This window comes from Carassius carassius, chromosome 19, assembly GCF_963082965.1.
Source record: "Carassius carassius chromosome 19, fCarCar2.1, whole genome shotgun sequence".
Taxonomy (NCBI): Eukaryota; Metazoa; Chordata; class Actinopteri; order Cypriniformes; family Cyprinidae; genus Carassius; species Carassius carassius.
In genome coordinates this window covers 3,373,181-3,390,507 of record NC_081773.1, presented here as the reverse complement: position 1 = coordinate 3,390,507, position 17,327 = coordinate 3,373,181, and the positions used below count along the sequence as shown (strand labels likewise).

Sequence of the window (17,327 nt, the reverse complement as noted above, 5' to 3'; positions counted from 1 at the left end):
AAGAATTCCACAGACTTACTTTTCATAATGGTGTACTCTGCCGTAAAGTTTTCAACCCATCCACAACATCAGTGCTCCATCAACTGATTGTCCCTCATGCTTTGAAAGACACTGTTCTTCAGATGCTGCATGGAAATCCTGTAACTGGTCACTCATCTGCTGATAAGGTCCTGAAACGTGCTCAACAGCTGTGCTACTGGCCCTTTATGTCACGTGACATCAAGATGTGGTGCAAGCAATGTACTCCATGTGACGCCAGACGGAGTCCCACACCTTATCAGAGAGCTCCAATGAAAACAATTGTTGCTACTGAGCCATTCCAAAAGGTTGCAGCTGACATACTTGAGCTCCCCATCACGAGTCGTGGCAACAGGTATGTGCTTGTTGTCCAAGATTATTTCTCCAAGTATGTCAACCTTTATGCCATTCCAGACCAGCGCGCCATAACAGTAGCGAAATGTCTGTTTGAAAACTTCATCTGTGAGCATGGTATTCCGGAAATGCTTCACACTGATCAGGGACGTCAGTTTGAATCTGACCTGGTGAAACATCTGTGTGACCTGCTGTGCGTGCAGAAAACACGAACCAGCCCATATCATCCTCAGTGTGACGGCATGATTGAGAGGTTCAACAGGACACTTATTGATCAGTTAGCCAAGACACTTCTTCAGCAGTCTGGGGAATGGGATGACTGCCTCAACCAAGTTGCTTTGGCTTACAATACCAACCCACACTCTACAACAGGATTCACACCATTCTTCCTCACACATGGTCATGAAGCCAGGATGCCTGTCAACATGCTGTTACCTAACAACACACCATCTTTGTCTACTACGGGTTCTCCTGCTGACTATGTTGCACAATTGACACAGAAACTTCAGTCCGCTTTCAATTCTGCTGCATGGAACAGAGATTATGCCCACAATCAGCAGAAACGACAGTATGACAAGATTGTTAAGCACACTCCCTATGTTCCGGGAGACCTTGTCTGGTTAAATGACCCCACTACAGCAAAACAAAAACTTGCTCCTCACTGGAAAGGCCCCTTTGAAATATTAGAGTGCCTAGGATCTGATGTGGATTCTCCTGGAGTGACATACAGGATTCACTATCTCCTGGATCAGTCTGATAAGTCCCAGATTGTTCACTACAACCATCTCAGACCCTACTATGCTCCTGTGCCAGATTGTGGACATGAGACACCTACACGTGACGTTTTGCAGTCTCAACTTCCTCATTTGACTGCATTATCAGGTGCTTTGCCCTTTAAGCCTTTAAAGTTTGCAGCCACGAGGAGCTACACCTTATCTGGCCAGGGCAATACTCCCTCTTTAGTCCCTCCCACTGGCCATCCACAACCCCGACCACAGCCCCAATCCCGCTCTCCCTTGACTCAGTCCTGCTCAGCTCCCTCCTTTGGCCCAGTAGGCCAGTTTGACACTGTCCCCTCCACTCCTCAGGCGTCTGGTTCTTTGCTACGCCCTGGGAAACGTTCAGTTAGACCTCCAAGATTCCTTAAGGACTATGTTCTGAACTGATACAGTTGGTTTATTGCTGTGGTGACTGTTACTTGTTTATTTGAGGGGAAACGGGGACGTTTCTTTTGTGGGTGGGGGAGGAAATGTAAGGTTTAGAAGTGGAGTTCATATTTCATGTTGGAAAGTTGTAATGCTTAGAATTTAATATGATTTATATTTGAGTTAATATACTAGAAGTATATTTACAATGTTTAGTTAGTTAATTATTTACACCTTTATGTGTTTACATATTTAATGCAGTAAGGATATTCTGCTGAAGCTGCCTATCTGATTCACTCACGTTTATCTCAGTCTAAGTCCTTGCTTCTGATTGGTTAGTGAGGTCACGTGAAAGGCTGTGTTGAAGGAAGTGTTGTTGTTCTGACGGTGTTCAGTAAAAGTGCCGCTTGACTGAAGTCTTCTGTCTCCATTCTGCTGTTCATTAGTATAAAGAGTGATATACCACCACATACCGAACCCTCACGTTACATTGGTATGTTATTATAGTATGATTTTGCACATTGTTTTAATGAATTGATGTGAAGAAATGTGTGCTGGTTAACTCATTTAATCACACATTTCTACCAGCTCACTGATCACATGTATTTTATTCCCTGTGTATGAAAATCAGTAAAATATGTGTTTAATTATTTGACACAATTATAACGCTGGCAAACTACAGAGCTGCTCAGATGCAATTCAAGACAATAAAAATGTAAAGTAACATAATTGGATGTGAGCAGTGCCATTGGTGGTTGATTATTAATAAATGTCATTAATAAAGGCTGTAAGTGTTTGATGTGTGTAACATTGCAGGCCCGGGCAGCTCCAGATCCAGGAGTGCTGCTGTCTCTCAGACAGATGATCAGGAGGTTGAGAGACGTGGCTCTGGTGACGGCGCTCAGGAACCGCTGCCAAACCCAAACCAGCCGCTGAGCCAAGAGCTGCCTGGACACATCGCACCTCTGCCTTCAGAGTTGGCCGTTTCTGTGTCCACAGATCAGCCTCACAGGAAGAGGAAGTGGCAGAGCGGCAGCCAGGAGGATGAGCATCCGTCTCCTTCATACAGAAGAGCTGCCAAACGCTCCCGCAGAGGTCAGATTCACTCATATTTAACACCTGATTAAAGACTCACTCAATGATTTGTCACTGAAAATGTTCTTCAGTTGAATTACATTAAAGTTCTGTAACCGGTTTAGATGCTGCAGCATGTTTTCTGTTAAAGACGTTTCTTGTGATCTTGTGTGTTGCAGAAGCGTATGTGAAGGGCCCATTGCTGGGGCGAGGAGGATTCGGCTCTGTGTATGCTGGGACCCGCAGGTCTGATGGACTGCCAGTGAGACATTTTCTTACCTCCTGCAGTTAAACAGCTTTTAGAAATGTTGATGTCAGTAAATGTCCCCCATGAGTGATAAGTAGTCAGCATGGTTTACTGTGCTTCATCTGTCTACAGGTTGCCATCAAGTACGTCTCTAAACGAGGAACACAGAGACTGAGAGTTGTGAGTTGAGAGTGAATCTGTTGCTCTGTTTGGTCTGATTCAGCGCTGGATATAACGGAGCGTTTGTCCTGCAGGAAGGTCAGGGCCGGCTACCGCTGGAGGTGGCGTTGATGACCCTTGTCAATTCGGCTCCTGCCTGCCCCAACGTCCTGACGCTGCTGGAGTGGTTTGACCGTCCCAGACGCTACACCATGATCCTGGAGCGCCCGCTTCCTTGCCAAGATCTGGAGAGTTTCTGTGAGGAGAACGGACGCCTGGAGGAGAGTCAAGAAAGTGCTGCTGCAGCTGATCACGGCGCTGAAACACTGCGAGAGCCGTGGAGTCCTGCACCGGGACGTCAAACCAGAGAACCTGCTGATCTCCACAGACTCACATGACATCAAGCTGCTGGACTTCGGCTGTGGAGATCTGCTGAAAGACTCGGCCTACAAACACTTTGCAGGTTGGTTTGATCTCCCTGCAGTGATCTGTGTTTGTTTGTGGACTTTTGATGATCGAGCGAAGGGAATCTGTTTGGACTGGGGCCTCTTCAGATGATGTTTGAGGTCTTGTTGGGTCTCTCAGGCACTCTTCAGTACGCCCCTCCTGAGTGGTTTCGGCAGCACCGTTATCATGCGGGACCGGCTACGGTTTGGTCAGTGGGGGTGACGCTCTATAACATCCTGTGCAGCTGTTTCCCCTTCAGAGGCGCATTGAGGGTCACCTCCAAAAGCAGACTGCTCTTTCCTAGAGAGCTGTCGACAGGCAAGAGACAGAAATCAGGTCCAGATCCAGGTGAAGCGTGTGGTTTTGTGTTCCTGAACACTGTGTTGTGTGTAACAGAGTGCCGTCAGCTGATTCGCTGGTGCCTCAGTGCAGCGGCATCAGATCGGCCCAGTTTAGACGACATTGAGCGCCACCCCTGGTTACACTGAGCAGGTGGCCAGTGACACACACTTATCTGACTCACAGCAGTCATGGCTGGATTGTCTTGTTAGGATCAGACTAGATAAATGCTTCTGATTGTTTGTATAGGGTGAGCAGGAGTGACACAGGAAGTGCAGAGAACAGCTTCCTGATCACCTACAGAAAGAGCAGAGGATCATGGACTAATGGCTCCCACACAATGAAGGGTTTTGATCCTCTGCTCCAGTCTGTGAGGGGCTCTGTGTGGATGCTGGAGGAGTCTGAACACACAGCAGCTGAAAACGCTGCCCGACGGGCCACAGATCAATATGTGTAGTTTCTCCACAAATACAGTCGAGAGAAGGGAGAAAAGTGTCAAGAAGCAGAACAGGATCAGAAAGAGTCTGGGGCAGGGTGTTAACTAGCATAATGTATTCATGGAAGAAAGTCCACTTGGTGTTAGACAGAATTTAAGTCACCAAAAAATTAAGTAGTAATTCAAGTAGTCCCCACAATGTTTACGAAATAGAAATGTTGAAATTTTACAAATTCAAAAGCACTGAATATAATTAAATCAAATTGTGACAAAATGTTAAAGGATGACTTTGCTTTGGCTCATTTTAACAAAGTAACATAAACAAGCAGGAAGCTTACTCAATTAGGCCCTAGTCTCTGCTTTTTATTATTTTCTTTTTTAGTTTAGTAACCTCTGCTTTAAAAGGATTATTTTTGTTTTTAGATTACAATGTGATTTGTGATTTTAACCCTTTTTTGCACATAATAAATGCCTACATGCTTACATTCACTTTATTTGTTTAATAAAAATACAAAATCCGGAGATATATAGAATACAGTATACCACAAATCAGTCAAAACATACAGAGATATTAATTTTTGTTCATAACGCTCAGCCCTATACAGACGTGTACTGGAGTTTTTCATAAAGTGTACTGGATTTTTAATTTATCTTTCTTTTTAAAAATGTCAGAAAAAATTGCAAAACCTAACTAAACAGTTACATAAAACAGTAAATTGTTTACCCCCCGCCCCCCTCAAACGCCCGCCACGTTTTAGTTCATTGAGCGAACGAATTACTAAACCGTGCTCACAATTTATTTATTTTTTCGTGCATGTCATGTGCGGGGTAGAAAGACAATATTTTTTAATAATAATAATAATAATAATAATAATAATAATATATATATATATATATATATATATATATATATATATATATATATATATATATATATATATATATATATATATATATATATATATATATATATTTTTTTTTTTTTTTTTTTTTTTTTTTTTTTTGTCACCATTTCTGAGCACTTTATGGTTAGGCATTATTCACAACAATATTCTACAACAACATTACGTTATATATCAAGGTTTAATTTTAGTTGAAAATGTGTACAAATATTTATGACGAGATCACATCATAACCATAGACTGTATAAAAACATAACACGCGTCGCTATAGCAACTACAATTCGATTCACGTGACAGCGCGAGTGCACGCATTTATCTTATACATTGAGTTTTTATACACTTTTCAATATTAACTTGTGAGATTTATTAATAAAAGCATAAATCATTATAATCATAATGTATATAATCAGAGATGCTATTATGAGCTCTGGTTAAACTGAATTACAATTTATTAAGGTTTTCAATAGTCTTGTAACGTTACTCACGAACGCGAATTGTAGTTGCTATAGCGACGCGTGTTATGATCTGATCAATATCTGCTGGTTGAGAGACGAGGCGACTTCAGAGACTTCTGGAGAACATTTTTTGTGCTGAGATTGTGATTTTCGACGGAGTTCAGAGCAGAGACTTTTATTTTAGCAGATCGGAGGATTTTTCTTTGAGTAGAGTTTTATTTTTGAAGGATTTCTGAGGAAAGACTTATTCTATTTTTCTCTTCTTATCTCGGATTTTTATTTCTTTCTTGCTTTCTCTCTCTCTTTGTATCTTTCTTACTTTCTTCTTTCTGTAATTAATTAATTAATTGATTAATTAATTACCTTTTTTTTATTAATTTCCTCTATTGATTGGCGTTTGGAGGAGTTTGTCAATGGGCCATTTGGGTGAAATACGAGGTGAGTGTTTTAATTTAGTTTGTTAATTATTGGTATGTTATTATAGTATGATGTTGTACATTGTTTTAATGAATTGATGTGAAGAAATGTGTGCTGGTTAACTCATTTACTCACACATTTCTACCAGCTCACTGATCACATGTATTTTAGTCCCTGTGTATGAAAATCAGTAAAATATGTGTTTAATTATTTGACACAATTATAACGCTGGCAAACTACAGAGCTGCTCAGATGCAATTCAAGACAATAAAAATGTAAAGTAACATAATTGGATGTGAGCAGTGCCATTGGTGGTTGATTATTAATAAATGTCATTAATAAAGGCTGTAAGTGTTCTTCAGCTGAATTACAGTAACGTTCTGTAACAGGTTTAGATGCTGCAGCATGTTTTCTGTTAAAGACGTTTCTTGTGATCTTGTGTGTTGCAGAAGCGTATGTGAAGGGCATAGTAGTTTATGTAAAAGAGTCATTTAGACTCGCGCCAGTCGAGAGTAAGAATGGCCGCGAATGCACGAGGGTGATTGCTGAAACTGATCACCGCTGTTGTATATTCACTGTCAACAGAATAAACATCTTAAAGTGCGATTTGCTGTCCATCTGATCTCAACACAACGCAGAGACAACACTGTTACAATGGTGCCGTGACCGTGACTCTGGAAACAGCGTGGTGGGTCGTCTGGTCGGAGATTTCCGGAGGAGTTCGTGCCGTGGGTGACGAGAGTTTTCGCGCCGGAGCTGTTTGCTGCAATACCGTTTTTGTCCACAAGGTGGAGTGAAGGAACACGTTTCACTGCAGAGAGGAACAAAGTTCTGGTATTGTGGTATCCATTTGAAGGCAACATTCGCTTATTTGACAATACTAGCCGTTGAAGATTAACCTTTGAAGAATATATATATATATAAAAAAAAAAAAAAAAAAAAATTACGTATATATTTTTTTTGTTTTGTTTTTTGACTGGGTTATTGAAAAGTACTATTGGGGAGACTGAAAATCAACAAATTCATTGTGACTGAACTTTGAACTATGAACATCAGCAAATTCATTTTGACTGAACTTTGGACTCTGAATTTTATGAAAGTGCTTTTCTGAAATTTTGAAATAATACAATTACATATTTATGTTAAAAAAAGGGTAGAATTATTTTTTTTCTCTTCCTTTTGTTTGAGTAATATATATATATATATATATATATTTTTTTTTTTTTTGTTGTTGTTGTTCATCAGTGCTACTGTCAATATATAGGATATGGATTCAGACAACAGTTTTGGAAGGGGTAGAGGTCTATTCATGTTTACTCCTATGCCGTCAGTTGGGAGAGGCAGACTTGATTATACTCCTGTTACATCTACTCCAATGTCTGCCTTAGAGGCTGTGCAAGATGTAAATGTCAATTCAAGTCCTCCACCCCCCCAGTTCAGTGAAGGTGGACTGAAACAACCCAGCTTGAGAGGGGATGAGTCGATGGAATTAATAGTGGGGATGGTAGAGCGAATGGGACGCTCTATTGGGGAGAGCATTGCTTCCTGTTTAGAGTCTAAAGTCTGCAGTTCAAGTAGTGCAGACTCATCTGTTTTGAGCAGAGTTCTAAAATCTGAAATCAAGGAACCTGTTTGTTTTAGGGGTGATCGAGCTGAGCCGTACACTGTACATGAGTGGGAAGCCATAGTGCTGTCATATTTGCGCAAGATAGGGACGCCTATCGAAGAACAAGCTGATGAAGTCCTAAGTAGGCTTTTGGGGCGGGCTCGTGAAGTTGTGAGGGTGGGCTTGCGTAGTAACCCTTCAATTGATTTGTGCAAAGGCCCGAGTCCTATTTTTGATTTGTTGAAACAACATTTCAGTGACACAGCTTTTTCTAGCATGCCATTAGCTGATTTTTATGGCACACTTCCACACGCTGGTGAGGATCCCTTTGACTATTGGCTGAGGCTGAATAGGGCCATGGATATGGCTGAGGACTGTTTAAAGAGACAGGACAAGAAGATTGACAATCTATCCAATGAGCTCACAGTAATGTTTATCAGACATTGTCCTGACCCTGAGCTTTCCCTTATATTCAAATGCAGGCCTTTGGAACAATGGACGGCGGCTGATGTTCATGCACGTTTGGAGGAGTATGGAAGAGAGAGACGATGTGGCTCTGTTTCTAGAGCGTCCCCGGCCATTTCTCTTTTGAAACAGGAAGTTGCTGTCCAGCCTCCTGAAACAAAGGTTAGCAAAGCTGCTAAACCTGAGGCTGTTTTATGTCAAACTCAGCCTACAGAACCTGTTGAACCAATGGAGCGAATTTTAGCAATGTTGGAACGTGTCTTAGAGCATGGGCAATCAAGTCGTCGGGCTGGCACAGAGCGGCATGCGTTTAAGTCACAGAGAATCAGAGTGAGGCCTACTCTACCATGTGAGGTGTGCGGAGATGTTGGCCACACCACCCATTTTCACTGCAGAGCAAATCATCTGTGTTTTCTTTGTTACAAATCAGGTCATGCACGTGCAGAGTGTCCTAAAGCCAAAGCCTTCACTGCTAGTGTGATGCCTGAGACAGATGCTGTTCCATATACGGGAAACGACTAGGCCTGCATGTGGAGGGGGTGAGTGCAAGGCCTAATGATGACCCCCGATCATTGTTGGATTACGATCAGGAATCTGTATATAAAAGTGTTTGCGAAGAGTGTAGTTCTCAATGTACAGTTGTCTTTCAAAATACTCAGAAACTTCAGCCATATGAAGATCTCTTCTACACTTCAGTGATTATTGGTGGAAAGGTAGAGGCAAGAGCAATGCTTGACACTGGATCAATGGCTTGCACCATGAGCTCCAAGATCTTACCTCAATTGCTGAGTACTGGTGTGTTGTCAAACCTTTCACTTGCCCCGACAGATGTTGTTTTGGTTGGATGTGGAGGCACCAGAACTAACCCTTTAGGAGTGTGCGAGCTGGATATGAATGTTTACGGCTGTCATGTCACTGTTCCAACTTTGGTAGTCAAAGGCCAGGGTGATGATCTTATCCTAGGCAGTAATCTCTTGAAACATTTGATTCTTCAGCTGAGAGGTTCTTCAGAGTTTTTAATAAGTGCGTCTGAACGTGAGTGTGATATCAATGAGCAAAGCAAGTTACTTGATTTACTAGCCAATGTGGAGAAGTGGAGAAATGGTCCTGTCCCTGACCTATTGGGAACGGTAAAGATCAAAAAGGCAGTATCACTTGAACCCATGACTGAAAACCTAGTTTGGGCCAAACTGCAAAGCACTCATGACATCTCAGCTGGCAGTGCTGTCATTTTGGAGCCCAGTAGAGTTAAATCAAGGCCAAGGACAGTGCTGGTCGGGAAAACCGTAGCGTTGATGCGTGAAGATGGATGGGTTCCGCTTAAAGTGATAAACCCTTCAGAGAGAGCAGTGACTTTGAAAAGGAATTCTACACTTGCTGATGCTTTTCCTTGCATGGCTTTGCAGGATTTTGACTGTTCTGAGTTTTCTGATGGTTCCTCATTTGATTTAGAGCAAAAAGTTCAGAGAACAGCTGATGTTTTAACCGACAGACAGGATGAGATGAGTGTAACCGATGCTCTAAGTTTACCAGTCAAATTGGGACCTAACAACTCCTGTTCTGCTGATGACACGGCAGTCTTACACGACTTGGGTTTAACTGACTTGGATGTGGAGTCGTGTGAAGTGTCTGCAGCCTGCAAAACAAAACTGGTGCAGCTTGTCTCTCAGTATCATTCTATCTTTTCCAGACACAAGTTGGACTGTGGAAAAGCAACAGGCTTTGTTCATCGTATCCGCCTGAGTGACGACAAGCCCTTTCGGTTGCCGTATCGACGCCTTGCTCCAAATCAATATGACAAACTTCGGCAAGCTTTGAATGAGATGGAAGAACGTGAGATCATACGAAAATCTAGTAGCGAATTTGCATCACCTCTTGTTCTAGTCTGGAAAAAGTCAGGAGATTTGAGAATATGCACAGACTTTCGTTGGATTAATGCTCGCACAATCAAAGACGCGCATCCCCTTCCCCATCAAGCAGATGCTCTTGCCGCTTTGGGAGGAAATACCTATTTTTCAACCATGGACCTCACATCTGGCTACTATAATGTAGAAGTTCATGAAGATGACCGGAAATACACAGCATTTACATCAACTTTTGGGTTATACGAATATAATCGTTTACCACAGGGACTGTGTAATAGTCCGGCCACTTTCATGCGGATGATGTTGACTATATTCGGGGATCAGAATTTCAACAGTCTATTGTGTTATCTGGATGACGTCCTGGTATTTGCACCCACCGAAGAGCTGGCGCTGGAGCGCTTGGAAATGGTGTTTAAGCGTCTCAAGACTCACAATCTCAAGCTTGCTCCGAAGAAATGTCACCTTTTGCGGAGTTCGGTCAAATTTTTGGGTCACATCATCAGTGCGGATGGTATTGCTACCGATCCAGAAAAAGTCACAGCCATTGCTTCTGTCACTGAGGATGATCTCATGGTTGAGGGTACCAATGTCCCCTGCCAGCAGAAAATACGGTCTTTTCTGGGTATGGTAGTGTTTTACCAGCAGTTTATTGAAGACTGTTCAGCCATTGCTAAACCATTGTTCAGTCTTACAGCTGGAAGAAAGGTTCCTCGTGGAAAATGGAAGCGTCGAATGTGTCAAAGAGAGTTGTCTGCTTCGGATTGGACTGAGGAATGCAGTCGAGCGTTTCACAAATTAAGGCAGGCTTTGCTTGATCAAGTCTTATTGGCTCATCCAAATTTCAATGAAACCTTCCTACTCTCAGTAGATGCTTCTAGTAATGGGCTTGGTGCCGTATTGTCACAGGTTCCTAGCAATGGGACAACAGCCAGGCCGATTGCTTTTGCGAGCAAGTCGCTTACCTATGCTCAGTCGAGATATCCTGCACATAGGTTAGAATTTTATGCCATGAAATGGGCGATTTGTGACAAATTCCATCACTGGCTCAGGGGTCAGAAATTTACTGTCTGGACAGACAACAACCCTTTAACGTACATTCTGTCCAAAGCAAAATTGGATGCTTGTGAACACAGATGGGTTGCTAAACTAGCACCATACCAGTTTGATATTAAGTACATTCCTGGTCCAAAAAACGTAGTTGCTGACGCCCTGAGTCGAGAGCCCTTTGTGCACCCTAGTGTACTCCATCGGCTGACAAGAGTCCCTTATGATAAATTGCTGGCAGAAGCTGCAGCTGTGCGCACAGGCTGTGTCCAAGATGTCTTCCGTTGGTCTACTCACCCCCTTGACAGTTCCTCTGATACTGAAGGAGTGGCCATTGCCTGTCATACAGCTAAAGTTTCCTTACCTGGAACAATGTCAAAGCAGGAAGTGGCAGCTGTTCTGCACTCATGCAGGCATAATGATAACTCCAAGTCACATGCCTTGTTGCTGCCTCACCTTCCACAAGCGATAATGCCGTCAGAATCGCCGGACATTGATGTGCTGTCCCATGATTATCTAATGAAGATACAACAGGATGATAATGTTGTAAAAAGAGTGATTTGCTTTGTTGAGAGAGGACGGAGGCCAAATAGGAGGGAACGAATGAACGAGCCGAAGGCTGTCTTGAGGTTTATGAAACACTGGGGAAACCTGCTGATGAAGAATGGTGTGTTGCATAGGGTTTCAAAGAATAGTTTCACCAAGAAAAAAACTTACCTGTATGTCGTGCCTGAAGCAGTGAAAACCATGGTGTTGAAAGGCATTCACGATCAAGCAGGACACCAAGGTCAGCAGCGGACTCTGTATCTTGCTCGGCAAAGGTTCTTTTGGCTTGGCCTAGAGAAGGATGTGAAAGAGTATGTGAAGTGCTGTCGTCGATGTGTGATCAGCAAGACACCAGAACCGGAGGGTCGTGCACCGTTGGAGAACATCATTACAACAGAGCCCCTTGAACTCGTCTGCATAGACTTTTGGTCAGCGGAGGACTCTGCCAACCGGTCCCTGGATGTTCTTGTTGTTACAGATCACTTCACAAAGATGGCTAATGCCTTCTTGTGTCCTAATCAGTCTGCAAAAGCAGTGGCGCATCAACTGTGGCATAACTACTTCTGTGTTTATGGCTTCCCAGGCCGTGTCCATTCTGATAGAGGAGCCAACTTTGAGAGTGCACTGATCGCTGAGTTGTTGAATGTCGCTGGAGTCCAAAAATCGAGGACAACTCCATATCACCCAATGGGGAATGGAGCTTGCGAGAGGATGAACAGGACGCTGGGCAATATGATACGTGCTCTGCCTGCGAAGACCAAGCACAAATGGCCGCAAGTACTAAAATCTTTGACTTTTGCGTATAATTGCACCATCCACGAAACCACGGGGTATGCTCCTTTCCTTTTGATGTTTGGGAGGATTCCACGCCTGCCCATTGACCTGGTGTTTGGAACTGTTCTAGACGATCCTGATGTTGGAAACTATGACAATTACGTCCAGGCTCTTCGGAGAGATATGAAGGAGGCAATGTGTGTTGCACAGACATCTGCCAAGAAACAGCTTAAGAGACATGCTGACTTGTACAATAGGAGAGTCAAGGGGGGACCAATTAATGTTGGTGATAGAGTTTTGCTTGCCAACAAGGGAGCACGTGGAAAGCGGAAGCTTGCTGACCTTTGGGAGAATACTGTGTACACTGTTGTTGGTCTTAATGCAGACAGTCATACCTACAGGATTCAGCACAGTGGTACTGGTGTTGTGAAGACTGTACATCGTAACCTTCTGATGCCAGTTAACTTTCTTCCACTTCCTGATGATGACTTGGAAGGTGAGTCATCCGAAAGCCACCTGAGTGGCTCAGAGAGTGTCGATTCTGTGGTTGCTGATGTGTCTGAGGATGCTACCAATTACAGAACACGAGAGTGGGTATCACAGCTACCTTCTGATGATGCAGACTTGGATAATGTGGAGGAAGCTACAGATGTTTTTGAACCAACACAGGCTGTGGATGCCACTCAGGCTAATGAATTAGACCATAATGTGATTGACAGCTCTAACACTACCCAGCTGGGACCAGAGGGTAATGAGGATGTTGAGAGTATGGACAGGAATGTACATAAATCCTCTGCAGAGCAAGTTGATAAATCTGTTTATGTTTCTTTGAGTGTTTCAACGCCTATTGGTGGTTGTTTTGAGGGAAACAATTCAGTGTCAAATATCAGTGTTCATAACTCCCCTGCTGGAAGTTCACTAAGTCGTGTGAGATCCAGAGCTGGTAGATTGTTTAAACCAGTGACGAGATTCATTGAGATAATGAACCAGCAAAAAGTTCTGGGGTAAACATGAGTATGTTGCTTGAGTTTTGTATGTTAACTCATCTTTTTCTTTTCTTTGCTTTCTGGTATACATTTTGCAGTATTAGTTAATGCAAATGTTACTGTGATGTTTATATTGATGTATTTTGGTTATTTTAAGAGATTGTGATCTATTAATTTGAGACTGGAGTGATGTCTCACTGCTGAGCAACTTGTGTGTCCAAATGTAGAAATTGTCATTGTTTAGCTAACATGTAACGGGCATGTTTATCTAAGAGTGTCTAGGGGATTGGCCACCCCTCTTTCCACTTGAATTCCTGTAGGGAATAGTGTTTACACTGAATTGAACTGACAATTTCACGAAATTTTGAACACTTTCTGTGTTTTGTTTTTTTTCTCTTCTCTATTATTAATGTATATGGTTCTTGAGGTTCTGTACCTGATGTAATTTTGGTTATTATTTTGCTATTCTGTGTAGAAGCAAGTGGAATTCAGCAGGGGGGAGTGTAACAGGTCGAATATGTATTTCCACTTGCTAAAGTTATTTTCATGTATGGCCCTTTAATTGCACTCTCCGCCCAGATCTGGTAGAATTATGAACTGGTTCCGGTAGAGTCATTTAGACTCGCGCCAGTCGAGAGTAAGAATGGCCGCGGTGAGTGAGTGCTCCGTGTATTAAATATATCTGAGTAATTATATAACCATTTTAGGGGATAATACTGAGTTATACGTGTGTTTAGAAGTATGTTGTATGATTTGGGTTTGTGTCACTGTTATATGTATTGTAATATCAAGTTTAATGTTCACTTCCAATAGAATGCACGAGGGTGATTGCTGAAACTGATCACCGCTGTTGTATATTCACTGTCAACAGGTACAGACCAGTTTCAAATATGTTATTAATTGCTGTTTATTATGTAGTAGTTTATGTAAAAGAGTCATTTAGACTCGCGCCAGTCGAGAGTAAGAATGGCCGCGAATGCACGAGGGTGATTGCTGAAACTGATCACCGCTGTTGTATATTCACTGTCAACAGAATAAACATCTTAAAGTGCGATTTGCTGTCCATCTGATCTCAACACAACGCAGAGACAACACTGTTACACTTCATCTGTCTACAGGTTGCCATCAAGTACGTCTCTAAACGAGGAACACAGAGACTGAGAGTTGTGAGTTGAGAGTGAATCTGTTGCTGTGTTTGGTCTGATTCAGCGCTGGATATAACGGAGCGTTTGTCCTGCAGGAAGGTCAGGGTCGGCTGCCGCTGGAGGTGGCGTTGATGACCCTGGTCAATTCGGCTCCTGCCTGCCCCAACGTCCTGCAGCTGCTGGAGTGGTTTGACCGTCCCAGACGCTACACCATGATCCTGGAGCGCCCGCTTCCTTGCCAAGATCTGGAGAGTTTCTGTGAGGAGAACGGACGCCTGGAGGAGAGTCTGGCCAAGAAAGTGCTGCTGCAGCTGATCACGGCGCTGAAACACTGCGAGAGCCGTGGAGTCCTGCACCGGGACGTCAAACCAGAGAACCTGCTGATCTCCACAGACTCACATGACATCAAGCTGCTGGACTTCGGATGTGGAGATCTGCTAAAAGACTCGGCCTACAAACACTTTGCAGGTTGGTTTGATCTCCCTGCAGTGATCTGTGTTTGTTTGTGGACTTTTGATGATCGAGCGATGGGAATCTGTTTGGACTGGGGTCTCTTCAGATGATGTTTGAGGTCTTGTTGGGTCTCTCAGGCACTCTTCAGTACGCCCCTCCTGAGTGGTTTCGGCAGCACCGTTATCATGCGGGACCGGCTACGGTTTGGTCAGTGGGGGTGACGCTCTACAACATCCTGTGCAGCTGTTTCCCCTTCAGAGGCGCATTGAGGGTCACCTCCAAAAGCAGACTGCTCTTTCCTAGAGAGCTGTCGACAGGCAAGAGACAGAAATCAGGTCCAGATCCAGGTGAAGCGTGTGGTTTTGTGTTCCTGAACACTGTGTTGTGTGTAACAGAGTGCCGTCAGCTGATTCGCTGGTGCCTCAGTGCAGCGGCATCAGATCGGCCCAGTTTAGACGACATTGAGCGCCACCCCTGGTTACACTGAGCAGGTGGCCAGTGACACACACTTATCTGACTCACAGCAGTCATGGCTGGATTGTCTTGTTAGGATCAGACTAGATAAATGCTTCTGATTGTTTGTATAGGGTGAGCAGGAGTGACACAGGAAGTGCAGAGAACAGCTTCCTGATCACCTACAGAAAGAGCAGAGGATCATGGACTAATGGCTCCCACACAATGAAGGGTTTTGATCCTCTGCTCCAGTCTGTGAGGGGCTCTGTGTGGATGCTGGAGGAGTCTGAACACACAGCAGCTGAAAACGCTGCCCGACGGGCCACAGATCAATATGTGTAGTTTCTCCACAAATACAGTCGAGAGAAGGGAGAAAAGTGTCAAGAAGCAGAACAGGATCAGAAAGAGTCTGGGGCAGAGTGTTAACTAGCATAATGTATTCATGGAAGAAAGTCCACTTGGTGTTAGACAGAATTTAAATCACCAAAAAATTAAGTAGTAATTCAAGTAGTCCCCACAATGTTTACGAAATAGAAATGTTGAAATTTTACAAATTCAAAAGCACTGAATATAATTAAATCAAATTGTGACAAAATGTTAAAGGATGACTTTGCTTTGGCTCATTTTAACAAAGTAACATAAACAAGCAGGAAGCTTACTCAATTATAGGCCCTAGTCTCTGCTTTTTATTATTTTCTTTTTTAGTTTAGTAACTTCTGCTTTAAAAGGATTATTTTTGTTTTTAGATTACAATGTGATTTGTGATTTTAACCCTTTTTTGCACAAAATAAATGCCTACATGCTTACATTCACTTTATTTGTTTAATCCAAATACAAAATACGGAGATATATAGAATACAGTATACCACAAATCAGTCAAAAAATACAGGGATATTAATTCTTGCTCATATCCGTACTGGATTTTTAATTTATCTTTCTTTTTAAAAATGTCAGAAAAAATAGCAAAACCTAACTAAACCGTTACATAAAACAGTAAACTGTTTACCCCCCCCCGCCCCCCTCGACCGCCCGCCACACTGATGGTACTTAAACTAATTTCCAAGGTTGGCAGGACGGCATTTGTACTCTTTTAGGTACATTCTTGTAACTTGATTTTTCTGTGTGATTTTTGTCATAATTTCATATTTTAAATACTTTTGTGTATATATATATATATATATATATATATATATACAAAATGTTTTATATTAATATTATTATTATTATTATTCAGCTACCATCAGAGCTACTCAGACATTCTTCTAGATGTTGTCTATAAAGAAGGAGAAGGAGCCTTTCTCTCTCTGTCATTAGTGTGCAGAAAGTTTTATGGCATCAGTTTTCAAAGAAAAGCTCACTTTACCTGGCTGGACATTATGTATATTTACACTTTTATTAACTGAACCGGTTTTATAAGGATATTTAGAAAGTTTATTGCATTCATTCAGAGATTTTATTTATTTATTTTTGTAGGAATCGTTGACTGGAAGTCTGTCGGTCCAGATGTGAGGTGTGATGGCTGTAGATGCATCTACAAAAACACCACTGGATACTGTGGCCATGAAACAAAGGGGGTCTTCACAGCGTTCTGTTCAGACGAAGAGTTTGCTGGCTTCTGTTCTGCTACTACCGCATAAATGAATGAATGAATGAGTGGTTTATTTATTTATTTATTTTATTTGACTTGAATTGAATTGGCAACTGAAACTAAAAGCTAAATAAATGTTTTAGTGGATAAAGCTGTGTCTGTTTGCTAAATGTCACTTAACAGAGGGTAACTAAACTCTTATGACAATTTTTTTGTTTTGTCAACTATATGTCATATATGTCATATATGTCATGAGAACTATATATTTTTCTCTATCAGACAGAACATTGTTTTTTAGTGTAACATTTTACAATAAGGTTTTTTTTACATTGATGTCTTAACTAACATTAACTATGAGCAATACATTTGTTAAATTATTTATTAAGCTTTGTAAGTATTAGTTAATAAA

The 17,327-nt window shown here is 42.3% G+C and overlaps 1 protein-coding gene and 1 pseudogene across 1 annotated transcript; both read left to right on the top strand.

Moving 5' to 3' along the window:
• Positions 1-2,064: 2,064 nt before the first annotated feature.
• Positions 2,065-4,566, top strand: LOC132095624 (serine/threonine-protein kinase pim-3-like; annotated as a pseudogene).
• Positions 4,567-14,379: 9,813 nt separating this feature from the next.
• Positions 14,380-17,016, top strand: LOC132094886 (serine/threonine-protein kinase pim-3-like). Its single transcript, XM_059499535.1, has 4 exons — positions 14,380-14,445; positions 14,520-14,892; positions 15,015-15,224; positions 16,804-17,016. Exons 2-4 carry the CDS (start codon positions 14,556-14,558, stop codon positions 16,965-16,967), a joined length of 711 nt encoding a protein of 236 aa, XP_059355518.1. The 5' UTR covers positions 14,380-14,445; positions 14,520-14,555; the 3' UTR covers positions 16,968-17,016.
• The last annotated feature ends 311 nt before the right edge of the window (positions 17,017-17,327 follow it).

What these genes read in the sequence shown, in the direction of transcription:
- LOC132094886 (XM_059499535.1), top strand. Translation starts at nt 14,556, where the DNA reads ATGACCCTGGTCAATTCGGCTCCTGCCTGCCCCAACGTCCTGCAGCTG. An exon ending in GGCCTACAAACACTTTGCAG is followed by an intron (nt 14,893 to 15,014) that starts GTTGGTTTGATC and finishes TGGGTCTCTCAG; the next exon opens with GCACTCTTCAGTACGCCCCT. An exon ending in GAAATCAGGTCCAGATCCAG is followed by an intron (nt 15,225 to 16,803) that starts GTGAAGCGTGTG and finishes TTATTTTTGTAG; the next exon opens with GAATCGTTGACTGGAAGTCT.